The 27919-nt window shown below is 52.0% G+C and overlaps 1 protein-coding gene across 3 annotated transcripts; it reads left to right on the forward strand.

The window, feature by feature from the left end:
- On the forward strand, nt 1–27069 carry CACNA1F (calcium voltage-gated channel subunit alpha1 F). Of its 3 annotated transcripts, none has more exons than XM_088834128.1 (48): nt 1–75; nt 1552–1556; nt 2028–2133; nt 2571–2710; nt 2946–3088; nt 3193–3345; nt 4590–4786; nt 4897–5000; nt 5516–5706; nt 5957–6040; nt 6153–6246; nt 6412–6438; nt 6587–6747; nt 7850–8075; nt 9048–9255; nt 9353–9473; nt 9590–9671; nt 10984–11026; nt 11211–11262; nt 12180–12327; nt 12553–12682; nt 13171–13230; nt 13446–13552; nt 13635–13722; nt 14299–14406; nt 14500–14552; nt 16278–16424; nt 17207–17408; nt 17499–17657; nt 18597–18707; nt 19157–19240; nt 20050–20070; nt 20280–20408; nt 20731–20796; nt 21054–21145; nt 21808–21967; nt 22198–22325; nt 22610–22706; nt 22894–22996; nt 23260–23361; nt 23543–23673; nt 23905–24036; nt 24521–24690; nt 25391–25491; nt 25603–25737; nt 25843–25955; nt 26338–26535; nt 26816–27069. In XM_088834128.1, the coding sequence occupies exons 1-48, from the start codon at nt 1–3 to the stop codon at nt 27044–27046; spliced, it is 5718 nt and encodes a 1905-aa protein (XP_088690254.1). In that variant the 3' UTR covers nt 27047–27069. The 3 variants fall into 3 exon arrangements, with proteins under 3 accessions (XP_088690254.1, XP_055294066.1, XP_088690253.1); XM_055438091.2 differs by having other exon boundaries at nt 1–25; nt 1399–1648; XM_088834127.1 differs by having other exon boundaries at nt 1–25; nt 1399–1648; nt 5516–5673.
- Nucleotides 27070–27919: the final 850 nt, after the last annotated feature.

Raw genomic sequence — 27919 nt, forward strand, 5'->3', positions numbered from 1 at the left:
ATGTCGGCATCTGAAGGCGGGAAAGGTGAGAGCAACCTTCCACCCCTACAGACCCTTGGAGCAAGCCTGGGCTCTGCTCTATCTTCTGCCCCTCTGACCCACCCACTGCCCACCAGGATCCTACCCCTGGAGAGCCTTTTGAGGACTGGAATCATATTACTCTGTTCCCATCCCAGACAGCCCCAACACAGCCCACAGCCTTAGATCCCAATTTGAAACCCAACCCCAATCCTGGCCCTGACCGCTATCCTAGCACCCACCCCAACTTCAACTCCAATGTCAGCCCCAAGGTTAATCCTAACACAAACTTTACCAACCAGAGGACAAACCCCTGTTAGAGTCCAAATCCCAACATGGATACAGACCTTACCATGAGCTCTAAAGTCACCTAAACTCAATCCCAATCCATGGATATCAGCACTGTTGGCGAATGGGTCTCTGACTTTCCAGAAAGAGCACAGACCCGTTTTTAAGGATCAGAGAGAAAGATAGAATGCATACTTGATGGTAGTAATAAGTTGTGAAGGTTTAGAGTCAGAGACTCCCTGGGTTTAACTCCCAATTCAGCCACTTCTTCAAATAACTTAACTTCTCTTTTTGCATCAATTTCTCAACCTGAAAAATGGGAATAATACTATGTGTCAGACATTCTTCTGAATGCTGAACTCATTTAATCTTCACAACAACCCTATGTTTAGGTACTCTTATTGTCATCTCATTATACAAATAAGGAAATTGAGGCTCAGAGAGATTACATAATTTTCTCAAGGCCACACAAAGCTACCAAGTGGTAGAATCAGAATTTAAACTCAAATAGCTTTTTTCTTCCAAAGCTGATGGTATCTTAACCAGGCCAACCCACTGCCCCTTGGAGGCTGAAATAGGGCCATGGGAATTGGGAATGGATTTAGCTGAAAACCCCAATGTAAAACTCAGATCCCACCTGAACTCAAACTCAACTTTAACTCTTAACCTTGATCCTAATTCAAATCCCAACTCATTCAACTATCTAGACCTAACCCTAAATCATATTTTAAGCACACTTTACTCACACCTGAATTTAAACCCAACCCAAAATCTACCACTCAAGTTTAACCCTAAATTTGCTTCCAGCTATAAACTCAGTCCTACCCCATGCAAATTTAAGCTCTCCCCCCACCAAATCTAACACAAACTCTGCTTCAGTTAGAAATATAATCTAACCCTTACTCACCTATAAACTTGTACTTTACCCTCAAGTCAATTCTAATACCAACTCATCCCCCAATCTTTAACTCAGGTACCCTCAACTCTCCCTAATTTTACATGCTCTTCTCTCCTTCCCTCAGATAGAAGAATAGGATCAGGTAGGAGGCAACCAATACCTTGTCCTCACCCTGATTTGGTTTCTTCACACAGACACCACCCCAGAGCCCAGTCCAGCCAATGGGACAGGCCCTGGGCCCGAATGGGGGCTATGCCCTGGGCCCCCAGCATCAGATGGTGAAATCAGCGGGGCATCAGGCCTAGGGACTCCTAAGCGAAAGACTCAGCACAGTAAGCACAAGACAGTGGCAGTAGCCAGTGCCCAGCGGTCACCCCGGGCACTCTTCTGCCTCACCCTGGCAAACCCCCTGCGGCGGTCCTGCATCAGCATTGTGGAATGGAAGCATCCTTGAAGGCCAGGGGCAGGGCTCAGGGGTGAAGGTCACCAGGGTACCAAGAGTCAAGGATCAAGCCAGGGCTGGAATGAAAGAGGGCTGAAATCACCAGGGATCAAGGGTTAAGAACTGGATTCAAGGGAGAGTTGAGAAAGGTGAAGGTCTGGAGGAGGGGATGGTGTCAAGAGCCAAAGACTAAATCTCAGCCAGACTTGAGGATGCTAAGGTTTTCTGGGGGGGTCAGAGTCAAGGCCTTGGTCAGAGCAGGGGCCGGGATTGTCAAGGTTGGTCATCTTAGGGTCGAGTCAGCACTGGGTGGGGAGGGCCCCAAGGGAATGTCACATTCTGAGGCCACTCTGCCTGGGTCCTTAACTGTGTCCACCTGAGGCCCTTCGACATCCTCATCTTGCTGACCATCTTTGCCAATTGCGTGGCCCTGGGAGTCTACATCCCCTTCCCAGAGGACGACTCCAACACTGCCAACCACAACCTGGTGAGGCTTGCCCCGCCCCACCTCCAGCTAGATACAGCTCAGGTAGAGCCACACCTCAAGCCTTCCAGCCTGGCCCCGCCTCTGCTGACCCAGACGACCCTCTCCTGCCCAGCCCCACCCTCCGTCCTGCTTTGCTGGCCTCCCCCTGAAGTGAAAGTTGCTCAGTCATGTCGGATTCTTTGCGATCCCGTGGACTGTAGCCCGCCAGGCTCCTCTGTCCATGGAATTCTCCAGGCCAGAATACTGGAGTGGGTAGCTGTTCCCTTCTCCAGGGGCTCTTCCCAACCCAGGGATCCAACTCAGGTCTCCCACACTGCAGGCAGATTCTTTAGCCTCTGAGCCACCAGGGAAGACCCGCCTCCCCCTACCCCCTATCCAACAAACCCCACTCCCAAACAACTTCCTAATCTCCCGCCTCACCCCGGCTCTGCCCCCAGGAGCAGGTGGAATACGTATTTTTGGTGATTTTCACTGTGGAGACGGTGCTCAAGATCGTGGCTTATGGGCTGGTGCTCCACCCCAGCGCCTACATCCGCAACGGCTGGAACCTGCTTGACTTCATCATTGTCGTGGTCGGGTGCGCATCTGCAGGGGACACACCCCACCACAGACCCGCTAAATTCGGGGCTCAGGGAAGCGACTGCTTCAGACTGCCCCCATTTGGCAGCCAGAATCAGGAATATTAACATATTTTAAACCTATTTGCATTTCCAGTTAAAGGGATTTGTACTTCTCAGAGGAGAAGGAAAGGAAGGGAAGGGGGGATCCCAAGGCCTGACCCCCTACTTCCTTTTCCCATGCTCCCCCATCAGGCTGTTCAGCGTGCTGCTGGAGCAGGGTCCCGGACGCCCAGGGGACACCCCGCATATGGGAGGGAAGCCAGGGGGCTTCGATGTGAAGGCATTGCGGGCATTTCGGGTGCTGCGGCCACTGAGGCTGGTGTCTGGGGTCCCAAGTGAGTGGCACATCCCCGGGGCTTGGAGGTGACAGAGGGGAGTGGGAGGGGTGGGGGGCTGAGCTGACCCCGCCCCTACTTTGCCCACCCCTCGCTCCCTACAGGCCTGCACATAGTGCTCAATTCCATCATGAAGGCTCTGGTGCCACTGTTGCATATTGCACTTCTTGTGCTCTTTGTCATCATCATTTATGCCATCATCGGACTGGAGCTGTTCCTCGGACGCATGCACAAAACGTGCTACTTCCTGGGATCTGGTCAGCAAGCCCACCCATCCCGGGACAGGACACGCCCCCTCCATTGGCTCCTAAGTCCCTCCCTGTTATCAAGGAGACACACTCAAATGCACGAGATTCTGCTCCCCGATTCAGGCTCTGCCACCAGATCAACAAGCCCTACCCCATATATTCCAGCTTCCCACTGGTGCTAGTGGTAAAGAACCCACCTGCCAATGCAGGACACGTTAAGAGATGGGTTCAATCCCTGGGTTGGGAAGATCCCCTGGAGGAGGAAATGGCAATGCACTCCAGTATTCTTGCCTGGAGAACCCCATGGACAGAGGGGCCTGGCGGGCTACAGTCCATGGGGTCTCAAAGAGTCAGGCATGACTGAAGCCACTTAGCACACACACACACAGCACATTCCATGTATTCCAGACTCTACCCTTAATCGCAGACTTTTCTGTGACCCCATGGGCTGTAGCCCACCAGGCTCCTCTGTCCTTGGGATTTCCCAGGCAAGAATACTGGAATGGGTTTCCATTTCCTTCTCCAGTGGATCTTCCAAACCAGGGATCCAACTGGTGTCTACCGCATCTCCTGCGTTAGCATTCTTTACCACTGAGCCACCAGGGAAGTGAAGACTCCTAGGCAGGCCTTTTTTATCCAGACCCAAACACAGGGCTTGCCCCCACCCTTCTTTCAAATGACCCTCTGAAATTCACAAGACTCTGCTCCTAGGCTCATGGTTCACTGTTATTCACAAGATTTGGCCTCAAAATTTACGGTCCCACTCCCCAGATCTCTGTGGTTGGGCTTCACAGCTTCCCGGTGGTTCAGAGTCCTGACCCAGCAGTCAGAGGCTAAGGGTTGTCTATTTTTTTAATTTCATATATTTATTTATGGCTGTGCTGGGCCTTTATTGCAGTGTGTGGGCTTCTCTTGTTGTGGCTCAAAGGCTCTAGAGTGTGGACTTCAGTAGTTGTAGTTCATGGGCTCAGTAGTTGCGGTTCTCAGGCTCTAGAGCACAGGCTCAATAGTTGCACTGCTCAAGCTTGGTTGCTCTGAAGTATGTGGGATCTTTCTGGACCAGGGATCAAACCCTGGTCTTCTGCATCGGCAGGCAGATTCTTTATCACTGAACCACCAGGGAAGCCCTAAGGGTTGTCTGATTCAGAAAAATCTAGAACCCTGAGGCAAACTTCCCAGGTAGGTGGGCTTCCAAGGTGCCCATGACTGTGGGTGGGCGCACTTCGGATTCCAGAGCTCCAGTGTTCCCACAGACGTAGAGGCGGAGGAGGACCCATCACCCTGTGCGTCCTCAGGATCAGGGCGTGCTTGCACACTGAACCAGACGGAGTGCCGTGGGCGCTGGGCAGGGCCCAACGGAGGCATCACCAACTTTGACAACTTTTTCTTCGCCATGCTGACAGTCTTCCAGTGCATCACCATGGAAGGCTGGACCGACGTGCTCTACTGGGTGAGGTGGAATGACAGACACCCAGTGCAGAAGCTGAACCTGCCTTTCCTCTCTGAGCTCAGGCAGGAGGGTCTGCATACACTGAGAGATGCATGTCCCCCCTTCCCTAGATGCAGGATGCCATGGGGTATGAGCTGCCCTGGGTGTATTTCGTGAGTCTCGTCATCTTTGGATCCTTCTTCGTCCTCAATCTTGTACTTGGCGTCCTGAGTGGGTGAGGAGCCTAAACACTTACCCAACCCCTCAGGCCCTGTCCCTTTACTTTGTTCCTAGCAAACTTCTAGGCATCCTTCAAAACCCATCTAAAATACCCCTTCATTCGTTCAGTCAATGCTGAGCATCTACTGTGTGTGAGGCACTGTTTCAGGAATGGAACAAGAGACAAAAGTCTCTGTCTTATTGGCTATTACATACATACATACACACATATATGTTTTGTCTTATATGAAATATGTACTATGGAAAGAAAGGAATGGGGAGATATTGTAATTACGAATAGGGACAAGCAGGGATGGGCCTCCTTGAGAAGGTAAATGGGAAAGATACTGAGCCATGTGAATATCTGAGGAAAGAGTGTTCCAAGCAAAGGGAAGAACCAGTGCAAAGTCTCCAAAACTAAAACGTTCCTAGTGTATTCAAAGAACAGCAAGGAGGTCAGTGTGGGTGGGATGGTGATGGCAAGGGAGCCAAGGTGATTCCTCTGTTTAGCCATCTATTCTCCTCCCTCAGGGAGTTCTCCAAAGAGAGGGAGAAGGCAAAAGCACGAGGGGATTTCCAGAAGCTTCGGGAGAAGCAGCAGCTGGAGGAGGACCTCCGGGGCTACCTGGACTGGATCACACAGGCGGAGGAGCTGGACATGGAGGACCCCTCATCTGCTGGCAACTTTGGTTCCGTGGCTGAAGAGGACCTGGCCGGCCACCGTAGGCAATCTCAACCCAGCCCACTCCCTGCCTCACACGTCACTCAGATGTGGGCTGCCCTCCTGAGATTTAGCCCCAGCCCTCAACAACTCTAGGCCCAGCCTCTGGTTATGGTCTATGACATAGAACACAGACTCAGATACCCTTCCCAGACTGTACCCAGAACAAAGACTCCAAATAATACCCCTCACCCCAGAGCCCTAACCTCACCCCAGACCCTGTTCCCCAAATGTCCTCCCTGTGCTTACAGGGCCACAACTGGCAGAACTGACCAATAGGAGACGAGGACGTCTGCGCTGGTTCAGTCACTCCACTCACTCCACCAGTAGCCATGGTGAGGATCCAACCAGGTTGAGGAGGGGATGGGATGAGTAGGCAGAGGGGAAAGCCAAAAGCAGAACCCTGCCATCTTCATGTACTGACCTCTTCTCCCACCCTGCCCACAGCCAGCCTCCCAGCCAGTGACACCGGTTCGATGGCAGAGACCCAAGGAGACGAGGAAGAGGAAGAGGGAACTCTAGCCAGCTGTACACGCTGCCTGTGAGGCCCCCAGCCCTCGACCCCTGACCCAGCTCAGAACCCAGAACAGATCCTGGCCCCAGTCCTGACTTCAGCCTCCAACTTCCTAGCCCTGACGTCCAACCCCTCCTGCTGAGTGCCCCTCAGCCCCCAATGATGCCCACCTCCCATCTTCCCCTTTTCCAGAAATAAGATCATGAAAACCAGCATTTGGTGAGTTGGGAAAGCTGTGTGACTCCCAGACCCTATGACTTTGTGAACCCCACCTCCAAGCCCCCCATGACCAACAGGCTCCCCCACCTGAGCTCCCCGGACAGGTTCAGGTAAGTGATCTCTGTCAGTGGGCTCCCTGTCCCCACAGCCGCCGTCTCCGCCGAGCCAACCGGGGCCTTCGGGCGCGCTGCCGGAGGGCTGTGAAGTCCAATGCCTGCTACTGGGCTGTGCTGCTTCTTGTCTTCCTCAACACTCTGACAATCGCCTCGGAGCACCACGGGCAGCCCTTCTGGCTCACCCAGATCCAGGGTGCACCCCCCAGCCTGCCAGCCCTCTCCTCAGCCCCCAATTCCTTCCACCCCAGAAGCTCAGATGCAGGATCTCTTGGGTGCCCCAGATCCCCAGATATGGCCCTCCCACCCAAGTAAATGCAGAAAACCTGTCCCGTCCTACCTTGCATCTTACACTTACGTAGCGTTTGCTGTGTGTGTCAGGCTCTGTTCTTGGCAGTTTACATGTACTCACTCAATTTCTCTTCACTGCAACTTTATGTGAATTAAGTACTAAGGCACAGAGCCTAGGACCAGGACTCAGCTACTGAGTGGCAAACCCAGGCAGCCTGGCTCTAGAGTTCAGGCTCTTAACACCCCACTGTCTGGACAAGTTAAACTCTATGTGCCTCAATTTCCCCATCTCCAAAATGGGGATAGTGATAGTATCCACTTCATGGGATGCTAAAAGCAAAAGTGAAAGGGTTAGTTGCTCAGTTCTGTCTGATTATTTGCGACCCCATGAACTGTAGCTTGCCAGGCTCCTCTGTCCATGGAATTCTCCAGACAAGAATACTGGAGTGGGTAGCCATTCCCTTCTCCAGGGAATCTTCCCGACCCAGGGATCGAGCCCACATCTTGTGCATTGCAGACAGATTGTTTACCATCTGAGCCACCAGGGATGGTGGGGAGGATTAAATGAGTTAAAGTGAAAAATGCTTAGAACGTTGCCTGACCCACATGGAGTTAACACTGTATAAGTGTTATTAATAGCCCTTACTATTATTCATTTTAATCTCAGCCCCAAACTGAATACTGAGCAAACTTCTAACCCCAACCCTCAAACAAGCCCCAGTCCCAGCTAAACGCTAGGTTCTAAGCCTACCCATGAATCAGAGATTTTCTGTAATCACAGAGGCTAACCGAGGCCCACACCCCAGCTCTGCCCTCACCCCAGCTCTAAAACTCTCAAAACCTCATGCACCCTGACCTACAAACTCACCCTATCCTCAGTCCTAACCACATCACCAGCCTGTGCCTGGTCTGATGCCAGCTGTCCCAGATCGCTCCACGACCCTTACCTCCCCACATGTCACCATAAAACCTGGCTAGCCCACTCAACCCTGCCCCTCTCCCCACAGAGTATGCCAACAAAGTGTTGCTCTGTCTATTCACGGTGGAGATGCTTCTCAAGTTGTATGGTCTGGGGCCCTCTGTCTATGTGTCCTCCTTCTTCAACCGCTTTGACTGCTTCGTGGTCTGTGGGGGCATCCTGGAGACTACCCTGGTGGAGGTGGGTGCCATGCAGCCCTTGGGCATCTCGGTACTCCGCTGTGTGCGCCTCCTCAGGATCTTTAAGGTCACCAGGTATGTGGGGGGGCGGTGTGGGGGTGTGTGTTTGTATGTGGCGAAGGGTGAAGACTGAGACCCCAAACACAGCTGCAACAGCCACCACCCCAGCTCCAATGATGACTGTATTTGCATCACCATTCATTTATCAAATATCTATTGAGTGCCTACCGCATACAAGGTGTCCTTCCAGGCCCTAGGGAAACACCAGGAATCAAAGCAGACAATAGCTCTTGCCATCCTAGAGATTAAAGTCAGTTGGGGAGGGTGTCTACTCCACTTCCCTCCCCTTCCTCAGCCTCAACTTCAGCTAGAATATGATTCCCAACCCCGTCTCCAAGTTCAACCCCATACTCATCATCAATCCAAACCCCATCCCTCACCCCCAACCATAACACTATCTTTAACTCCAACCACCAGCCACTCATCATCCACAAGGTAATTTACAGCCCCAATATCCAAACCCAAGCCCAGCCCCACCTCCAACCTCATTTCTAACTCCCAGCTACATCCCCATCACTAACCACATCCCAAACTCATAACCATTAGCCTATCTCCAACTGCAAACTCGTCCCCAATCCCAGCCCTAATCTAATCCCCATCCATCCTCTCCTCTATCCCAACCCTCAACCACAGCCTTATCCCCAACTCAGTAATCTACAATTCCAAATATTCCCTAAGCCCATCCCCAGCTACCATCCCTTACCCCAACCCCAGTCCCAGGACCAACCTGAAACCCAATTCTAGCTTCACCAACTTCCATATACCCACCATACTGATCTCATCTTCCCTAACGCCACCCTAACCTCAAATACAACCTTCCCCTTCCTTCTTATTCTCACCTCACTCTAACTCCAAAATCACATCCAACAGTGACATCAAAGTTCACCTTAACCCAGTCTGCCCCAGTACATCCCAAGTTGAAGCCCTGCCCTGTCTCCTGACTCACCACTGGACATGTCAACCCTTCCCCCTCCATCTCTGCTGCAGGCACTGGGCATCTCTGAGCAATTTAGTGGCATCTCTGCTCAATTCAATGAAATCCATTGCATCCTTGCTGCTTCTCCTCTTCCTCTTTATCATCATCTTCTCCCTGCTTGGCATGCAGCTGTTTGGGGGCAAGTTCAACTTTGACCAGACCCACACCAAGCGAAGCACCTTTGACACCTTTCCCCAGGCCCTCCTCACTGTCTTTCAGGTGGGACCTGGAGATCATGGGATGGATGGGCAAGTGGGGAGGGACCCAAGGTTGGGGAGAGGGTCCCAAGAGCTTCATGGTGAATTCCCACTCCTAGATACTGACGGGTGAGGACTGGAACGTGGTCATGTATGATGGTATCATGGCCTATGGCGGCCCTTTCTTCCCAGGGATGCTGGTGTGCGTGTATTTCATCATCCTCTTCATCTGCGGCAATTGTATCCTCAGAGCCTTGGGAGGCTGGATCATGGCAGGGTTGGGGGAGGATAATGAGGACCTGGGCACTCTGTAGGCAGTCTGCTTCTCCATCCTCTCTAGCCTGAGCTCACCCCAGACATCCTATTGAATGTGTTTCTTGCCATCGCTGTGGACAACCTGGCCAGTGGAGACGCAGGCACTGACAAAGATAAGGGCAGGTGAGGTCTGACTCTGCCTCCAAGACACTCTCACCCCGGAATCCCTGACTGGGACCCTCACACATACATCCCACACCACCAAAGATGCCTTGGCCTCCCTGGAAATCTCCATCTGCAGATCCAACCTGCCAGTCCTCATTCATTGGACATGTATTTACTTTTTACCTACTTTTTACCTGGTGGCTCAGGGCTTCCCTGGTGGCTCAGATGGTAAAGAATCTTCCTGCAATGCAGGAGACTCACTGTTACCCAATTCAATTCCTGGGTAAGGAAGGTCCCCCTGGAGAAGGGAATGGGGAGGAATACCCACTCTAGTATTCTTGCCTTTGAAATCCCATGGATAGCGGAGCCTGGCAGGCTATAGTCTATGGGGTCCCAAAGAGTCGAATACAACTGAGTGACTAATACACACATGCACGCATTTCACCAGGCCCTGTTCTATATGCTAAGGAGACAGCAGTGGCCAAAGCAAACAGAGTTCTTGCTTTCCTGGAGCTGACATTCTAGTTGGGAAAGGCAAGCAAAACACAAACAAATGAGTATGTGATAATATAATTCAACTAAATATATGTTTACAATATGTAATAAAGGAAAAGAAAGCAGAATACGCAAATAGAGAGATATGATGCTCACTGTTTTGGTTAGAGTAATCAAGGAAGGTGACTTTTGAACAGAGGCCCGAAAGAAGTAGGGGAGTGAGCCATGCTGACATCTGGAGTAAGAGTGTTCAAGGCAAGGGGACAGCAAGTACAGAGGTCTTGAGGTGATAATATTCTTAGCACATTTGAAAAAACACCATGGAGGGGTTTCCCTGGCGATCCAGGGATTAGGACCCCATGCTTCCACCACAGAGGGGCAGGGGTTATGGGTTCAGTCCTTAGTCAGAGAACTAAGATGCCACATGCTGCTGGGAGTGGGAAAAAAAATACACACCATGGAGACACCATGGATGCCATGGAGTGGCATGAACAAGGAGGAGAGTGATAGGGGGTGAGCTCAAATAGGGGGAAATAGAGAAGCCAGATCAAGGGTATCCTGGGCCATGGTGAGGAATTTCAGTTTTGCTCTGAGTAAGTGGGGAGCCATGGGAGGGGTGTGAGCAGAGGAGGAATGTCCCAGACTTCGAACTTAACAGGATCTCTTCTGCTGCTGGGAGAATAGACCAAGGAGATGAGGGAGGAAGCAGGGAGGTTCTATGGGACCTAAGAAAGGTCTATTCTGACTACAGTGACCCCCTCCTCCACCAGCCTTGCCTATCTGCTTCAATCTTTAACAGTCACTACCCACCCCACCCCCATATTTCTTTGCCCAGGGAGAAGATCACTGAGGAAACGCCACAGGAGAATGGAGCACTGGTGAGTTAAAAGCCTGGGCACTGTCTGTACCTCCCACTACCACCAGTATCTGTCTGTGTGCATGTCTTTAACCCCCATCCCCTGCCTATTCATTCCTTCTTTATTGCATCCCTTCTGTGCCTCCCCCGTGTCCATCCCCTGGTTAATCCTCCATCATCGATGACCCCCATCTTCCTGTCCCCAGGTGCCTGGTGGGGAGAATGAGGAAGAGGAATCTGCAAAAAATGAAGGAGCAGGCAAGTGGGCAGGGTCAGGTGGAAGAGGCGAAGGACCTTGGGGGAACCACCCAGGCAGGCCTTGTGACCCCTGAGACCCTCTTCTCTGGGGAGCAGCTTTCTCTGAGATGGTCTTGAAAATAATGGACTTGGTATGTGACCAGGAAGTTTCAAGACACTGAGATTACAGATGTGCTTGGTTGCTCAGTCGTGTCCAACTCTTTGTGACCCCATGGACTGCAGCCCGCCAAGTTCCTCTTTCCATGAAGATTTTCCAGGCAAGAATACTGGAGTGGGTTGCCATGCCCTCCTCCAGGGGATCTTCCCAACCCATGGATCAAACCCAGGTTTCCCACATTGCAGACGGATTCTTAACTGACTGAACCACCAGGGAAGCCCAAGAAGAGGAACCAATATTTTGTTTTATTGCAAAACTTCGCAGAGCCTTTATTATAAAATAGTGTGTAAATGCCTGAAGAGGGGCTTCCCCAGTGGTTCAGATGGTAGAGAATCTAACTGCAGTGCGAGAGCCCTAGGTTCAATCCCTGGGTACAGAAGATCTCCTGAAGAAGGGAATGGCAACATGCAGCAGTATTCTTGCCTGGGAAATCCCATGGGCAGAAGAGCCTGGTGGGCTACAGTCCTGAAGATGGCGATGTTCACTCAGCACACATTTACTGAGCCCCTACTGTGTCCCAGGGCTTCCCTTGTGGCTCAGCTGGTAAAGAATCCGCCTGCAATGCGGGAGACCTGGATTCGATCCTGTGTTCTAAGTGCTGAGGACACGGAAGTGAACAAAACGAACTGAAATCCCTTCTCTGAGGAGCTGCCATTCTAGCAGGGAGATGAGCATTTTACCACGGGAAAGCACTATTCTAGGAGCTCTACATACATCTTCTCAATTCATTCTCTCTCTTTTGATCTTCTTCTGGTGCCAGGCATGGAGGAAGAGGAGGAGGAGGAGGAAGAGGAGGAGGAGGAAGGGGGGGCCGGGCATGTGGAACTCCTGCAGGAAGTTGTACCCAAGGAGAAGGTGGTACCCATCCCTGAGGGCAGCGCCTTCTTCTGCCTCAGCCAAACCAACCCGTGAGTGCTGCGAATGTGCGGGTGGGGGGGGGGGGTGCTGGGGGAGCATAGGAGGGGAGGGAAACAGGCGGGGCAGGGGTAGGGAGAGGGGGAGGACCAGGGAGCGGCCAAGGCCCAGGTGGGGTGCACTGCCTGATGCAACAGGGCCCAAGCTGTCTCCCTTGGACTCCCTCAGTCACTTCTGTGGTCCTGGGTTCTGACCACGGCCATTTCTCCACTCCCCAGGCTGAGGAAGGCCTGCCACACCCTCATCCACCATCACATCTTCACCAATCTGATCCTGGTGTTTATCATCCTCAGCAGCGTGTCCCTGGCCGCTGAGGATCCCATCCGAGCCCACTCCTTCCGCAACCATGTGAGCCTTGGGCTGGGGGCTCAAGGGGACACTCCCAAGGCTGTCCTACTGGATACAAGCTATGGCCAGGGTGCAGACAGGGACAAGACCCCCTAGTTAGGCAGAGAGAGACAAGAAATAATGGTAGGTGCGGCGGTACTAGCCTTTATTACGTGTGCAGCACCCTTGGGGAAGCACTGGGGAGGTGATCAGTATTTGGCAGAGGAGGAAGCTGTACTCAGAGGCTGAGCAGACCAAGGGTGCCCATGGAACTGGGTAGAAGGAAAGGAGGCCAGATCCGAAGCCTTGTCTTTCTGATGGCCAAGGTTTTTGCCTCGTAGAGAAGTCCTTGATTGTGATGAGAGAGGGGAAGGAGAGGGCGGGAATGAAGGAAGGAGAGAGTGAGGAAGAGAGGGAAGGAGGAGGAACAGCAAAACATACAGAGAGGGACACACAGCTAGGATCCCCCTCAGCCATGACTTGGTGCCCCCCTCTTTCTCGCCCCCCAGATTCTGGGGTACTTCGATTATGCCTTCACCTCCATTTTCACTGTGGAGATTCTACTAAAGGTATGAATGGGCCCCGGAAGTTCATGGGGTCACAAAGAGTCGGCGGACATGACTCAGCAACTGAACAACAGTTGATATGCCCCCATTGTACCCCCAGTTGCCCCAACCTACTCCCCACCCACCCTTGTAGCCCACCACTCCTGTTTCCATCCCCAACTGCCCTCCCCATCTCCAGATCTGGGGTCTAACTAGCCTTATATCCCCCCACTTCCAAGATGACAGTGTTCGGGGCTTTCCTGCACCGCGGCTCCTTCTGCCGTAGCTGGTTCAATCTGCTGGATCTGCTGGTGGTCAGCGTGTCCCTCATCTCCTTTGGTATCCAGTGAGTGACACCTTGCCCACTCCATCCCTCCAAGAGCCAAGGCCAGGCCCCGGCCATGGACTGAGGCCTGCCCTCTCTTCAGCTCCAGTGCCATCTCAGTGGTGAAGATTCTGCGTGTGCTCCGAGTACTGCGGCCCCTTCGAGCCATCAACAGGGCCAAAGGACTCAAGGTATCCACATCCCACCAGACTCTGCCCCACCCCTGGGACCAAAGATCATGGTCAGAGTGGTCATTTGCAGTGATGCCTGACCCTCGTAGTTCAGTTGGTAAAGAATCTGCCTTCAATTCAGGAGACCCAGGTTTGATTCCTGGGTGGGGAAGATCCTCTGGAGAAGGAAATGGCAACCCATTCCAGTATTCTTGCCTGGAGAATCCCATGGACAGAGGAGCCTGGCAGGTTACAGTCCATGGGGTCGCAAGAATCAGACACAACTTAATGACTAAAACCACAACCTGACCACATAGCCTGAACCTGATGTTGTAACCACCCGGTCCTGAACACTGGGCACAGTTACAAATGATGGTCCATTCCTTACCAAAGGCCACATTTCTATGATCCAAGTTCCTGATGCGCGGACTTATACCCATCTGGCAAACACGTATTTCCAGTTGGTGCCCACATGTCCTTCACCCAAGACCGCACATTCTCAACCCAAGTCCCTGAGCCCCACACATGCCAAGAGTTTGTGCCCCCTGGCTGCCATGGCCTGCGGCATCCATGAGCCATGTTTGTGGGTGCCTGCAGCACGTGGTGCAATGCGTGTTCGTGGCCATCCGGACCATTGGGAATATCATGATTGTGACCACGCTCCTGCAGTTCATGTTCGCCTGCATTGGTGTGCAGCTCTTCAAGGTGAGAGGAAACACTGGAAAGGCTCAGATGTGAGTCAAGGCGGGGAGTGGGGGGATGAAGGGTGAATCTGTTTGACACATATCATCCCTGCAGGGGAAATTCTACAGTTGCACTGATGAGGCCAAACACACACCCCAAGAATGCAAGTGAGTGCCCAAATCCTGCCCTCCCTGCAGCCCAGGACCCCTCCCAGAGTCCAAAGAGGTCCCTGGATCTCACCCAGGCCTCTGAAACCCCTAGACCTTCCTCCAAACAACTGCAGAGACCCCCAGAGTTTTAAAAATATTTATTTGGCTGGGCTTCCCGATATCTCAGTGAATAAAGAATCCACCTGCCAATGCAGGAGACACAGGAGATGCTGGTTCATTTCCTGGGTTGGGAAGATCCCCTGGAGGAGGGCATGGCAACCCACTCCAGTATTGTTGCCTGGAGAATCCCATGGACAGAGAAGCCTGGCCGGCTGCAGTCCAAAGGGTCACAAGAGTTGGACATGACTGAGCGACTGCACACATACACACACACACACACACACACACACACATATTTATTTGGCTAAGTCGGATTCTAGTCACAGCACACAGATCTTTGTTGCATCATGCGAGATCTTCCACTGCAGCTGCAGTGCACGGAACTTTCTTGTTATGGCACACAGACTCAGTAGTTACAGCCCGTTAGCTCCACAGCACATGGGCTTAGTTGCTCTGTGGCATGTGGGATCTTAGTTCCCCAACCAGGAATCAAACCCGCATCCCCTGCATTGCAAAGCAGATTCTTAACCATTGGACTACAAGGTAAGTGCCACCCCCAGATTTTATCAAGGCCCCCAAGACCCCAGAATTCCTCAAGGCCCTAAGATACACCCTGAGAATTCTAAGAATTGCAAAGGCTCTCAGAACTCACTAATCCTTAAGATACCCCCAGTAACTGCCCCAAACCCCTCTTCACATTCCCCAGAGTTACCTCCATTCCACTCCAACCTCCCCGGCAATTCCCAAACACCCACCACCACCACCACCAAGTCCCAAGAATCCACCTTGAGACTCCTGTAGAGGGTAGTTGATATTTAGCCACTAAGCTGTGTCCGACTCTTTTGCAACACCATGACACTGTAGCCTGTCAGGCTCCTCTGTCCATGGGGTTTCCCAGGCAAGAATACTGGAGTGGGTCCCTCTACTTCAGGGGATCTTCCCAATCCAGGGATCAAATCTGCATCTCCTACGTCTCCTGCATTGCAGGCAAATTCTTTACCACTAGGGCACCTGGGAAGCCTGTAGCAGGTAGTAATTAACTGAAATTAGATGTTCCTGGTTCAAATTCATCTCATGAGACTTGAGTATGTTTCTTAACCTCGATGAGTCCCATTTTCCTCAACTGAAAAATGAGGATCAAAAGAGTATGGATTTCACAAGGTTGTTGTGAAGAGTAAATGAGTTACTACGTGGAGAGTACACTACAGTGTAAAAGTAACCTAGCACAGAGCCTGGTATATACTTAGTGCTGATAAATGTTGGCTATTATTAGTACTGCTTTTCCCTGGATGACAATGATGATGATGATAATGGTGATGCTAGCTAACGTATATGGTCCCAACAATGCACCAGATGCTGTTCTCATTGATCAACAAAATTAATCCTTGTAACAAGCCAGGAAATACGTTCTGTCATTATCCTTATTTCATAAATGGGGAAAACTGAAGCACAGAGAGGCTAACTGCCCAAGGTCACCCAGTCAGTAAATGGAAGTTCAGGATTTGAACCCAGGCTATTCACCTCCACCACTCTGCCCTGCTGCCTCCATGCTGGAGACACCAGTCACCTTTCCATAGCTCCCTACCCCTCCTCACCCATCCAGCATATCTGCAACATCCACAGGGGCTCCTTCCTGGTCTACCCCGATGGAGATGTGTCAAGGCCTCTGGTCCGGGAGCGGCTCTGGGTCAACAGCGATTTCAACTTTGACAATGTCCTTTCAGCCATGATGGCCCTGTTCACTGTCTCCACCTTCGAAGGCTGGCCTGCGTGAGGGACAGGGCCCTGGGGATGGGCAGGGGACTGGGCGAGAGTCTCTAGTAGATTGGCTTGGGATATCCTGGGGATGGGTGGAAGGGTATCTTGAGATGTGATGAAGGTCTCTGGAGAATGGATAGAGTTTTCTGGGGACTGGTGGGTGTATCAGATGACTAAGTGGGGATCTCCTAGAAGTTGGTCGAGGGTGCTTTGGGGACCTGGGTGAGGGGGCTTCCAGGAATTGAGTAGAGTTCTCTGAGGCACTAGGTGGAAGTCTAGAGAGGACTGGATACGATTTAGAGGGTACCCAGGTAGAGGTCTGGAGGGACTGGGTGGAGGTCTTGGAGGAGATGGAGCTGGAGATTCAGTGGTTTTCAGATACCTGCACAAGTCTTCAGGGTATTAGTTAAAGTTATTTGGGGGGAGATGGAACAAGGAATTCAAGCTGATGGGACAGGGGCCTTAGAGATCTTTGGGGGCTTGTGGGGGAGTTCTGGGGAGCTGCATAGGGACCCCAAGATGACTGGAGGAGAATTGGGCATCTGTGGGAACTTAAGGGATTTGAGGGTCTCAGAGGGCCTGATTGGGGAATTATCTGGAGGGTTGGATGGGGATCTCTGGGTCTCTGAAGGGCTGGGCTTTGGGAGCCTTTGATGACCTGATGTGGAGGTCTCAGGTGATTAGGTCAGGGGGTTGGGGGATATTTGAGAAGGATATTCTGGGGTATCTAAGGTGTCTTCGGGTAGGTCAGAGGAGTCTGGGATATCCTCCACTTGCCCTCACTGGTTCCCCAGGCTGCTATACAAGGCCATTGATGCAAACGCAGAGGACAAGGGCCCCATCTACAATTACCATGTGGAGATCTCAGTGTTCTTCATTGTCTACATCATCATCATTGCATTCTTCATGATGAACATCTTTGTGGGCTTTGTCATCATCACCTTCCGAGCCCAGGGCGAGCAGGAGTACCAAGACTGTGAGCTGGATAAGAACCAGGTGACCTCTGACCCCTGATTCACCAACACCCCTCCCCAACTCCTTGCCTTGGGACACCACCGCTCATTCATGCCTTGCACCCATATGCAGCGCCAGTGTGTAGAATACGCCCTCAAGGCCCAACCACTCCGTCGCTATATCCCCAAGAACCCACATCAGTATCGTGTGTGGGCCACTGTGAACTCTGCTGCCTTCGAGTATCTCATGTTCCTGCTCATCCTGCTCAACACGGTTGCTCTAGCCATGCAGGTGTGAACTCCCCACCCTGACCCCCACCAGACACCTGACCCTATTCTGTCCACACAAATCCTTGAGAACTATCAGAAATGCTTTAGGCTGCAAGTAACAAAACCCCCAACTGAGAGAAATGTAAGCTTTGAAGATATGTGTCACATTTTTTTCAAATTACAGACCTATTCACCCTAATTTCAGGGATGTGAGAATGTGAAAAAAATATGGCAGATGGCAAATGTAAGTTGCCATTGACTGTGAAATGCACCCCAATTTCAGAGATTCTAAAATGTGAAAAGATGTGTATCCTGGAATCAATAAAATGTGAGTTATCTCACATAGCAAGCATTGCAGAGGTAGGCTATTTGCTTATTGCCCACCAGGGATCCAAGATCTTTCTGTTCCACTATTCTTAGCAAGCTGGTTTTCATTCTCATGATTGTTGCTTCATGGTCACAAAACGGCTGCCATAGCTCCAGGCATCAAAACCACATTCAAAGCAGGAAAAAGGAAGGAAGGTTGTAGTAAGGGACTTTCCTCATTTGACCCTTTTGTTGTTTAGTCTCTGAGTCATATCCAGTTCTTTGTGACCCCATGGACTGTAGCCTGCCAGGCTCCTCTGTCCATGGGATTTTTCCAGGCAAGAATACTGGAGTGGGTTGCCATTTCCTTCTTTGATCCTTTTACTGGAAATCAAAACTATTTTTCACAGAAGCTGTCCAAGCAGCAGCAAGCTTGTTTCAGTCTCATTAGTCAGAACTAGCTGCAAGGAAAGCTAACAAATCAAGAGCTAGGCTTTCCAATATCCATAATGGGAGGTGGACAGTGTGAGAGTTTTGGCCAACTCATCGTGCTGCCACATCCCCAGACTCATCTCAGTCCAAGCCAGAGAATATTTTATTGTTATGGGGGTTTCCTGCCTCATGCTATATCCCCACATCTGATTTTCTCCTGCAGCACTATGAGCAGACTGCTCCCTTCAACTATGCCATGGACATCCTCAACATGGTCTTCACTGGCCTCTTCACTGTCGAGATGGTGCTCAAAATCATTGCCTTCAAACCCAAGGTACCCCCTCCCCCCAGACCTAATCCATTCCTTAGGGTGGAGCTCATTGCAAACCTCTCAGGGGGGACTTCCCTCATAGATCAGTCAGTAAAGAATCTGACTGAATGCAGGAAACCTGAGTTTGATTCCTGGGTTGGGAAGATCCCCTGGAGAAGGAAATGGCAATCCACTCCAGTATTCTTGCCTGGAAAATCCCATGGACAGAGGAGCCTGGTGGGCTACAGTCCATGGGGTCACAAGAGTTGGACACGACTCAGCGACTAAACCACCACCACCAGGGTGGCAAGCAACCAGTGAGTCATAATACTAAGGAGGAAGAGGGATCTAGATGCAGCCTTATCATGGTCCAACCCAGGCCCTGCCTCCCCAATGTCCCCAACCACTACTAGCCCCATACCCTAGCTTTCTAGCTCTGAGAAGACAGGGCACTGCTTTCTTCTTGTCTGCAGCATTACTTTACGGATGCCTGGAACACATTTGATGCTCTTATTGTGGTGGGCAGCGTAGTGGACATTGCCGTCACTGAAGTCAATGTGAGGACTGGCCTCTCTACTCACCCACTCTACTCCTACCAACCTTCTCTCACCTCAACCCCAGGGCTTTCTCTCATGGGGAGGTGGTTCCCACTCACATCCTACTCACTCCCAGAGACTCAAAACTCCTTCCTCTAGCTTTATCTCTTCTGAGTCTCTGTTGGGTTCAGCCAAAGCCCTCTTCTCCCAGCCCCCCTCCAATTTATTTGCAAGTTATGCCCTGCCTCCAGCAGCTCCTAAAATGACTCTCTTGTTTTACCATTATTTTCTTCATTGCCTCTACATCCCCCTCCATTGGCCCCATCATCTCCACCAACTCCTGCTTTGACTCCATCATCTCTTCTGATTCCTTTATTGGCTCCATTTCCTCCACCAACACCATCGTCTCTGATACTGGTTCTTTCACGGCTCTGTCATCACCACTGATTGCACCATTGGCTCCATCATCTTCTTCATTGGGTACTACGTGGTCCTCCGTTGACGATGCTGCTGGGTTCATATCTCCATCACTGGCTTCTCCATTGGATCTTCCATCGGTTCTCTCATGTCCATGAAACCACTGGCTCCACCATTTCCTTCACTGGCTCCAATATCTCTCTTCCATCATCTTCTGTACCTTCTCCTTTCCCTTTCACCCTTATTACCAACTTTTCCTTCAACCATCCTGATCCATTACTACATAACCTTCCTCATCATCCCTGGATAATAACTCTGCCATCCACTATCCCTCATATCTGCTCCATCATTTCTCCTCTTATTCACTGGCCCTGTCATCTCATCACCTCTGTTTTGGTAATATCTCTATCCAGAATGGTGGCCACCTGGGCGAGGTAACCCCCCACCTCACAGCAGGGACTCTATGCCTTTCTCTTCACCTACCATCCTTTCCTTTCTGCCTGAAACTCCTTAGAAATGTTCCCTAACCACTCTGGGGCCTGGGTTCTGAGGGATTTGATGGCTTGGGGAGGTCAAAGTATGAGACCGGGAGGTGGCTGAAGTAAATGTGAACTGAGCATACTCACCACACACTCAACCCCAGAGCTCTGAGGACAGTTCCCGCATTTCGATCACCTTCTTTCGCCTCTTCCGAGTCATGCGATTGGTCAAGCTCCTTAGTAAGGGTGAAGGGATTCGCACATTACTTTGGACATTCATCAAGTCTTTTCAGGTAACTCCCCCACTCCTTTGTCCACTCCTCATCCCTACCTCACACCTCTCAGCTTGTCCTTTTACCACTCCAAGAACTACCCCTTCCAGCATGTCATACCCATTAGCAGTTTACTATTTCATTTTCTGTCTTCTGTGGGCTTTCAATTCCCAACGTGTCTTGGCCTCACAGACCTTACTCTATTGTATTTAATACTGTGTTGTAGGCACCATGGGGGTGGACCACATCTCTCATATGGCCCAGGCTTGAGGGAGCAGTACATTCTGGGGCTTACAGTTCTCTTCCTGTACCTGAGTACCTATCATCCTCTCCACCCCCATAGGCCTTACCCTATGTGGCTCTTCTCATCGCAATGATATTCTTCATTTACGCAGTCATTGGGATGCAGGTAAGTGAAAACACTAAGGAGCATCCCTTGGGCACTCTTCTGTTGAAAGGGGTTAGACAGGAATGAGCCCAAAGTGGGGGTATAAAGACAGACAAGCCACATAACCCTGAGTCAGTCCACACATCTGTGTAATGGGGTCAGCAGTGCCTGCTTGTCAGCGTGGTGAGGATCCTTCGGGTATTAGGTGTTGTGAAATGGCTGGGATCCTGTAAAGGGCACAGAGTCACCCCTCTGACACAGCCCTTGTGTGCCCACAGATGTTCGGCAAGGTGGCTCTTCAGGATGGCACACAGATCAACCGAAACAACAACTTCCAGACCTTTCCACAGGCTGTACTGCTTTTGTTCAGGTGACACAAATACCCCTTCCCTGCTGCTTTGATCTCCAGCATGCTTTTGCGGGGGCTGGGGGGGGTGGAGCACATAGCCTCTCTGGGCCCCAGACTGCCTGAGTTATGGAAATAACAGGGCAGCATGGGACTCCATGGGGTGTCCCTGGTGGCTCAGATGGTAAAGAATCTGCCTGCAATGCAGAAGACCCAGGTTCAATCCCTGGGTTTGGAAGATCTCCTGCAGAAGGAAATGGCTACCCGCTCCAGTACTCTTGCCTGGAGAATCCCATGGACAGAGGAGCCTGGCGGGCTATAGTCCATAGGGTCGCAAAGAGTCAGACACAACTGAGCCACTAACACTAGTGCTGGTGCTGTGGGACTCCATATTGCCGAAGACCTTTTCTGGTTGTGTTCTAAAGAATCTGTTAGAATAGTCTAGCCTCAGCCATTCTTTTTCTGGCTGCAAGATGCATACCTTTCATAGACCTTGCATCTATAAAATGAAAACATGACTGTCATCAACATGGCCACGCCAGCTTTTAAAATATTGAAATGCTGTCTTTACCAGATGTTGCGCCTGGCAAGAAGTAGGTCATCTCCTCACCCCTCTGGCCCCTACAGCCTCTTGTCATGCTGTCAGAGCCTCCCCTCCAAGATGGCATCCCTGTGTGGCCCCGCAGGTGTGCTACTGGTGAGGCATGGCAGGAGATAATGCTTGCCAGCCTTCCCGGAAGCCGGTGTGACCCTGAGTCTGACTTCGGCCCTGGTGAGGAGTTTAGCTGTGGTAGCAATTTTGCCATTGCCTATTTTATCAGCTTCTTCATGCTCTGTGCATTCCTGGTAAGGACCATTTCCCCACCACTATTAACACTGACCCAGGGGTTGGCTCTGAGGAAGTCCGGGGATGAGGTGGGGAGCCCAGATCTTCAGAGCGGATGAAAGGGCTGGCTTGACAAGCTCAAACCAAGGACTCCTGAGTCAGTGACCATATAAGCTTACCTCAGCCTCCCATCAAACCCACATACCCTGCTCTGCCCTTCACCTAACCTCTCCTACTCACTGGCCCACAGATCATAAATCTCTTTGTGGCTGTGATCATGGACAACTTTGATTATCTAACCAGAGATTGGTCCATCCTGGGACCCCATCACCTCGATGAATTCAAGAGGATTTGGTCTGAATATGACCCTGGGGCCAAGTATGCCCTCTAACCCCATACCTGGGATCCCAGAGGACAGTGTTCTGCCCCGCACAGTCCTCCAACCCCAGAACCACTCACCTGTGCTTCCCATTACCCAGTCAGTAGATGCTCCAAGGTTCCCACTGCTGCTGTCCTCTGCCTTTTCCCCTCCCAATTCTTCCCTGGCAGGCTATGGGGTGTTGGTGGGGGGAGGGAGTGATGAGCTGGTAGGACCTTGAGTCAGGACTAGAGGGGTTATCTCCAGCCCAGTGGTGCCTCCTATCCACCCCTACCTTCCCCAGAGGCCGCATCAAGCACCTGGATGTGGTTGCCCTGCTGAGACGCATCCAGCCCCCCCTGGGATTCGGGAAGCTGTGCCCTCACCGAGTGGCCTGCAAGGTCTGTGCACCTGCCCACCACAGCCTCGGAGAGGACTGTCCACCATATGACCGGGGTGGGCAGGGACCCTGCCTTGGGTGGGGAAGGGGTGTTTGGTGGCATCCTCAAAGGCTTCTGCCCTTGGGCATCACATGCCTGCATCGCTGGCATTTGCCCAAAGTGGCTTCCATATCCCTGCTGTGCACAGAGACTTGTGGCGATGAACATGCCCCTCAACTCAGATGGGACAGTCACATTCAACGCCACACTCTTTGCCCTGGTTCGGACATCCCTGAAGATCAAGACAGAAGGTGTGTGGGGAAGAGGGGCAGGGGCAGGAGGGAGAGGGTTGCTGGGGAAGGTGCCAGGAGCAAACTAATTGGAGAATGGGCCCCACTCCTAGCTCTGAACCTCAAAATAGGTGAGTTTGTCTTCTCCAGGTCTGTTTTCCCACCTGTCCAACTGGAGCAGTGTGTGGCTGCAGTAGAAGCTTGTGACACCCCCTCCAACAGTGAGGGAGTAGCTGTGAAGTGTTCTTCCCGTTGGCTTACGCCCATATCCTCTCCCGATGCAGGGAACCTGGAGCAAGCCAATCAGGAGCTGCGGATTGTCATCAAAAAGATCTGGAAGCGGATGAAGCAGAAGCTGCTAGATGAGGTCATCCCACCAGCTGACGGTGAGCTGGCTCCACCCCAATTTCTTAAGCCCGCCTCTGAATGTCGAGGATTTGCTCACCACCACCAAACCATCCCTGGCTACAGACAGAGGGGTGCAGGGGGAGAGTCCAAGCCTTGGTGGGAGAGGCGGGGAGAGCAGAGGACTTCTGTGTGACCTTGCCTCTTCTCCCTTGTTCCCAGAGGAAGAAGTTACCGTGGGCAAATTCTATGCCACATTTCTGATCCAGGACTATTTCCGCAAATTCCGGCGGAGGAAAGAAAAGGGGCTACTAGGCACCGAGGCCCCCCCGAGCACCTCCTCTGCCCTTCAGGTCTTGGGAGCAGGGGCTGAGCTGGGTGGGGATATGTGGGAGCATTGTAGCTGAGGCTGACTGCCTTCTTGATCTCATGGACGCCGTGTCACAGATGAAGAAACTGAGGCCCCAGGACCCATAGAGGATCAGGGGTGGCTGTGGGGCTCCTTTACCACCCCACACTCCTACCCAAGGGCAGGGAAGTTTAGACCCTGAGCTGCCCGCTTCCCTATTTTTCTACCCCCGTAGGCTGGCCTGAGGAGCCTGCAAGACTTGGGTCCAGAGATGCGGCAGGCCCTCACTTGTGACACAGAGGAAGAGGAAGGGGAAGAGGGGCAGGAGGGAGAGGAGGAGGAAAACAAGGACTTGGAAACGTACACAGTAAGGACAATAAGTTTTCACTCCCCCAGACACTCTTGATCATAAAATATTGGGTTGGCCAAAAAGTTCGTTTGGGTTTTTCAGTACCCTGTTATGGAAAAACCTGAACAAACTTTTTGGCCAACTGCATCATCGACTCAATGGACGTGAGTTTGTGTAAACTCTGGGAGTTGGTGATGGACAGGGAGGCCTGGAGTGCTGCAATCCATGGGGTCGCAAAGAGTCGGACAAGACTGAGCTGCTGAACTGAACTGAACTGAATACTCCCTTAACCCTTTGAGTGACTTCCATACTGCCTCTGGGAGGAAGCCCCCCAGAGAAGACACCCTACAGTAGACAAACGTTTATTTGGTACCTACCACCCACTGTTGGGCTGGAGGCAAGACCCAGATTCAGCCCCTGGGGCACTTGCTGGATACATACTATTTGACCAAGTGATTTAGTTATAACCTGGATGCAATCCTCAATCCTGTGATTTCCATAGGCCCTGATGGGCTCCCAGCCCCCATCTCGCCGGAGCTCTGTGATTTCTGTGTCTCTGCCTGCTGGAGATAAACCTCCAGATTCACTTTCCCTTGGACCCAGTGATGACGATGGGGGGGCTCCCAACTCCAGACAGTCCAGTGTTCTCCAATCTGGGTCCCATGCCCACAGGTATGGCCAAAGCTCTGGGGGAGGCTTGTGAGGGAAGACAGGGACTAGCCACTATATGGGGACTTCAGGGGGCAGAGGTGGTGAACATAAGAGGGCCTTTAAATGGAAATGTGGGGAGAAATGGAGGGGATTCAAGGGCTCTGGTGGGAACAGACGGTAATAAGAGATTCATATGAGAGAGGCAATACAGAGGTTTAATATACAAAAACACATGATGTGGAGCAAAATGGGTTAAGTTCAAATCCTGGCTCTGCCATTTGCTAAGTGACCTTGAGCTAGTCACTTACTTTCTGTGGTCCTCAATTTCCTCACCTGTGAATGGGAAGTGATGGTAGCACTTACCTCATGGGAATGATGGATGAAATGAGGTCACACCTAGCTTTTACAGCCGCCCCCTCACCACCTCCTCAACACACCCCCAGTTCTTGTGTTGAAGCTCTCTCTTCAGCAGGCCAAAGAGAGAGCCTGCTTTGATTTTTTGGAAACTTTGAGTGCTTCCAATAAGACAGACAACTGTTAAAGCCTATGTTTGCCTTAAAATGATGACATGTTAACTTTATGTTTTGTGAATTTTCTCAATTAGGAAAAAATTAAAAGTCCGGTGTTTCTGTAGAAGGTAGGGCATGGAATGAGAGGGAATCAGGGGCTCAGGACCACATCGAGAGGATCTGGTCTGCCTAACTTGCCTCACTTTCCCCAGGAGAAGCTCTGGGATTCTCATTTTCACCATTCCAGAAGAAGGAAGTTCTCAGTCCAAGGCAACCAAAGGGCAAGAGAGGCAGGATGAGCAAGAGGAAGTCCTGAGCCAGCACTCTGGCCACGACACGTAGGATGAGCCCATGAGCCCATGTGTGGGAGGAATGGTAACCCACTGCACATGCCCAGGCCTGAGCTCACCCCGGCCATTCCTCACGAACAGGCTCTCCTACCTAGATGAACAGGCAGAGACTCCCCCACGCCCCATCCTTTTGCCATCTCACAGACCCCAGAGATACGTGGATAGCCACCAAGCACCACGCCGCCGTCTGCTGCCCCCAACGCCTGCAGGTGAGAGTGGACATGGACCCGGGCCCCCCTCCCTGGGCCATCAGGGCAGAGGGCTGGAGAGGCACCGACATTCCTCTTTGCCCACGGTGCCCCCCACACCCCCAGGTCGGAAGCCATCCTTCACTATCCAGTGTCTGCGGCGCCAGGGCAGCTGTGAAGATTTACCCATTCCAGGCACCTATCATCGTGGACGCAACTCAGGGCCCAGTAGGGCAAAGGTGAGGTGGGGGAGGGAGGCTGAGATCTGGAGGGGTGGGGGCAGCTGAGGCTGAATTTATCAAATACACTACATATCAGGTCCTTCTGAAGAAGGGGGCACATGTGAATTCACGTAATCCTCACTGTGCCTGTAAGGTGGGTACTATTAGCCCCAGTTTACAGATGAAGAGACTGAGGCCCAGAGAGGCTTACCCAAGATCACACAGCTAGTAGGTGGCAAACCCAGGCCTTCTGTGCTCTTAAATAAACTCACGTCTGATTTATACCCCTTCAGTTTGACTCCAGTTGTGGTCTGGGATAAGAGGTAGGCACGGGAATGATTCCTAGATCCTCATACCCTATCCATTCATCACTATGCCCCTGATGTTTATTCTGGTCCAGGGTTCCTGGGCAACTCCTCCTCAGCGGGGCCGACTCCTATATGCCCCACTGCTGTTGGTGGAGGAGGGTGCAGCAGGGGAGGGATACCTCGGCAAATCCAGCAGTCCACTGCGCACCTTCACCTGTCTGCATGTGCCTGGAACCCACTCGGACCCCAGCCATGGAAAAAGGGGCAGTGCTGACAGCCTGGTGGAGGCTGTGAGTCCAGAAAGGGAGGGGGCAGGAGGGATGGGAGAGAAGAGGAGGAGGTGGGAGCTTGGGAAGGAGGGGAAAGGGGTCCCCAGTCTCTGTGTTGTGCATGTAGCTCTCTCTTTGCTCTGCAACTTCTGCTCAGCAAGATGTGTGCCCCGCTGCCCCCCACAGACATCCCCGTGTGCCTCCATGGGCTCATCACTAACTCACAGCAACCCTTCTGTGCATACTGCCTTGTTTCCATGCTGCACTCACTGTCAACACAAATCCCATCTGTGCCCCCCAGGTGCTCATCTCTGAAGGCCTGGGCCTCTTTGCTCGAGACCCACGCTTCGTGGCCCTGGCCAAGCAGGAGATTGCAGATGCATGTCGCCTGACCCTGGACGAGATGGACAGTGCTGCCAGTGACCTGCTGGCACAGGGGACCAGCTCACTGTATAGTGACGAAGAGTCCATCCTCTCCCGTTTTGATGAGGAGGACCTAGGAGATGAGATGGCCTGTGTCCATGCCCTCTGAAGTCCTACCCCTCCCCCACTGCTCAATAAACTTCCTTCCCTCCTTTCCTCAGAAGGAGACAGCCGTGGACCACACTCCTGGATTTTGGTGTCTTTGCACTGGAGGCCTGGGGCTGCCCAGCGGCTTCCATCTATCCATCCCTTGTATCAGCCCTGAGCCACTGCCCACACATGGGTATTTCCAGAAACCAGGACAGCCAGGCCTGATTATTCAGCGTCAGGGAAGGAGGGAGGAGGAGGAGGAAGAGACAGCAGCCAAAAAAAGCTGGAGACAAAGTGGAGGTGCTGGGGGAAGGGAGGGTACTAGACAGATGGAGAGAGAGGATGCGTGGGGGTTTGGATGAAGGGTGGGGGAAAGTCAGAGATTCCACAAGGGGTCAGGCAGATCAGACTGAGGCAGGACAAATGGATGGAAAGGAAAGATATGGAAACCTCCAGGCGAGGCCTGCCAGTAGTAAGGCCTGGAGGTTAGAATTAGCCTGGCATGTGATGTGTCTCAGGCAGAGGGGCCCTCTGACAGTGTCAGAGAGGGAGACTAAATTGGGATCACCCTGTCTCCTACTTTACCTCTTCCACTGGAACAAAAGGAAATCTAGGACTTCCCTGGTGGTAGGGTGGTTAAGATTGCACTTCCACTGCATGGGCATGGGGTTCGATCCTTGGTGGGGAACTAAGATCCCGCATGCTACACAGCATGGCCAGAAAGAGAGAGAGAGAGAGACAATCTAACTCCATTTGTAAAAGACATGGGTGACAGCTTAGGGTGAGGTTTCTAGCCTGGGAGAACCCACTCGGGGCTAACCTGGCTTTCCTGAGGCCAGCTTAGAGTACTCCATTCCCAGATCCCACAGTTCCTCTTTCTGCTGCTTTTTCT

Source organism: Moschus berezovskii, chromosome X (genome assembly GCF_049115385.1).
Source record: "Moschus berezovskii isolate FMDL1 chromosome X, NW_MosBer_1.0, whole genome shotgun sequence".
Classification (NCBI taxonomy): domain Eukaryota; kingdom Metazoa; phylum Chordata; class Mammalia; order Artiodactyla; family Moschidae; genus Moschus; species Moschus berezovskii.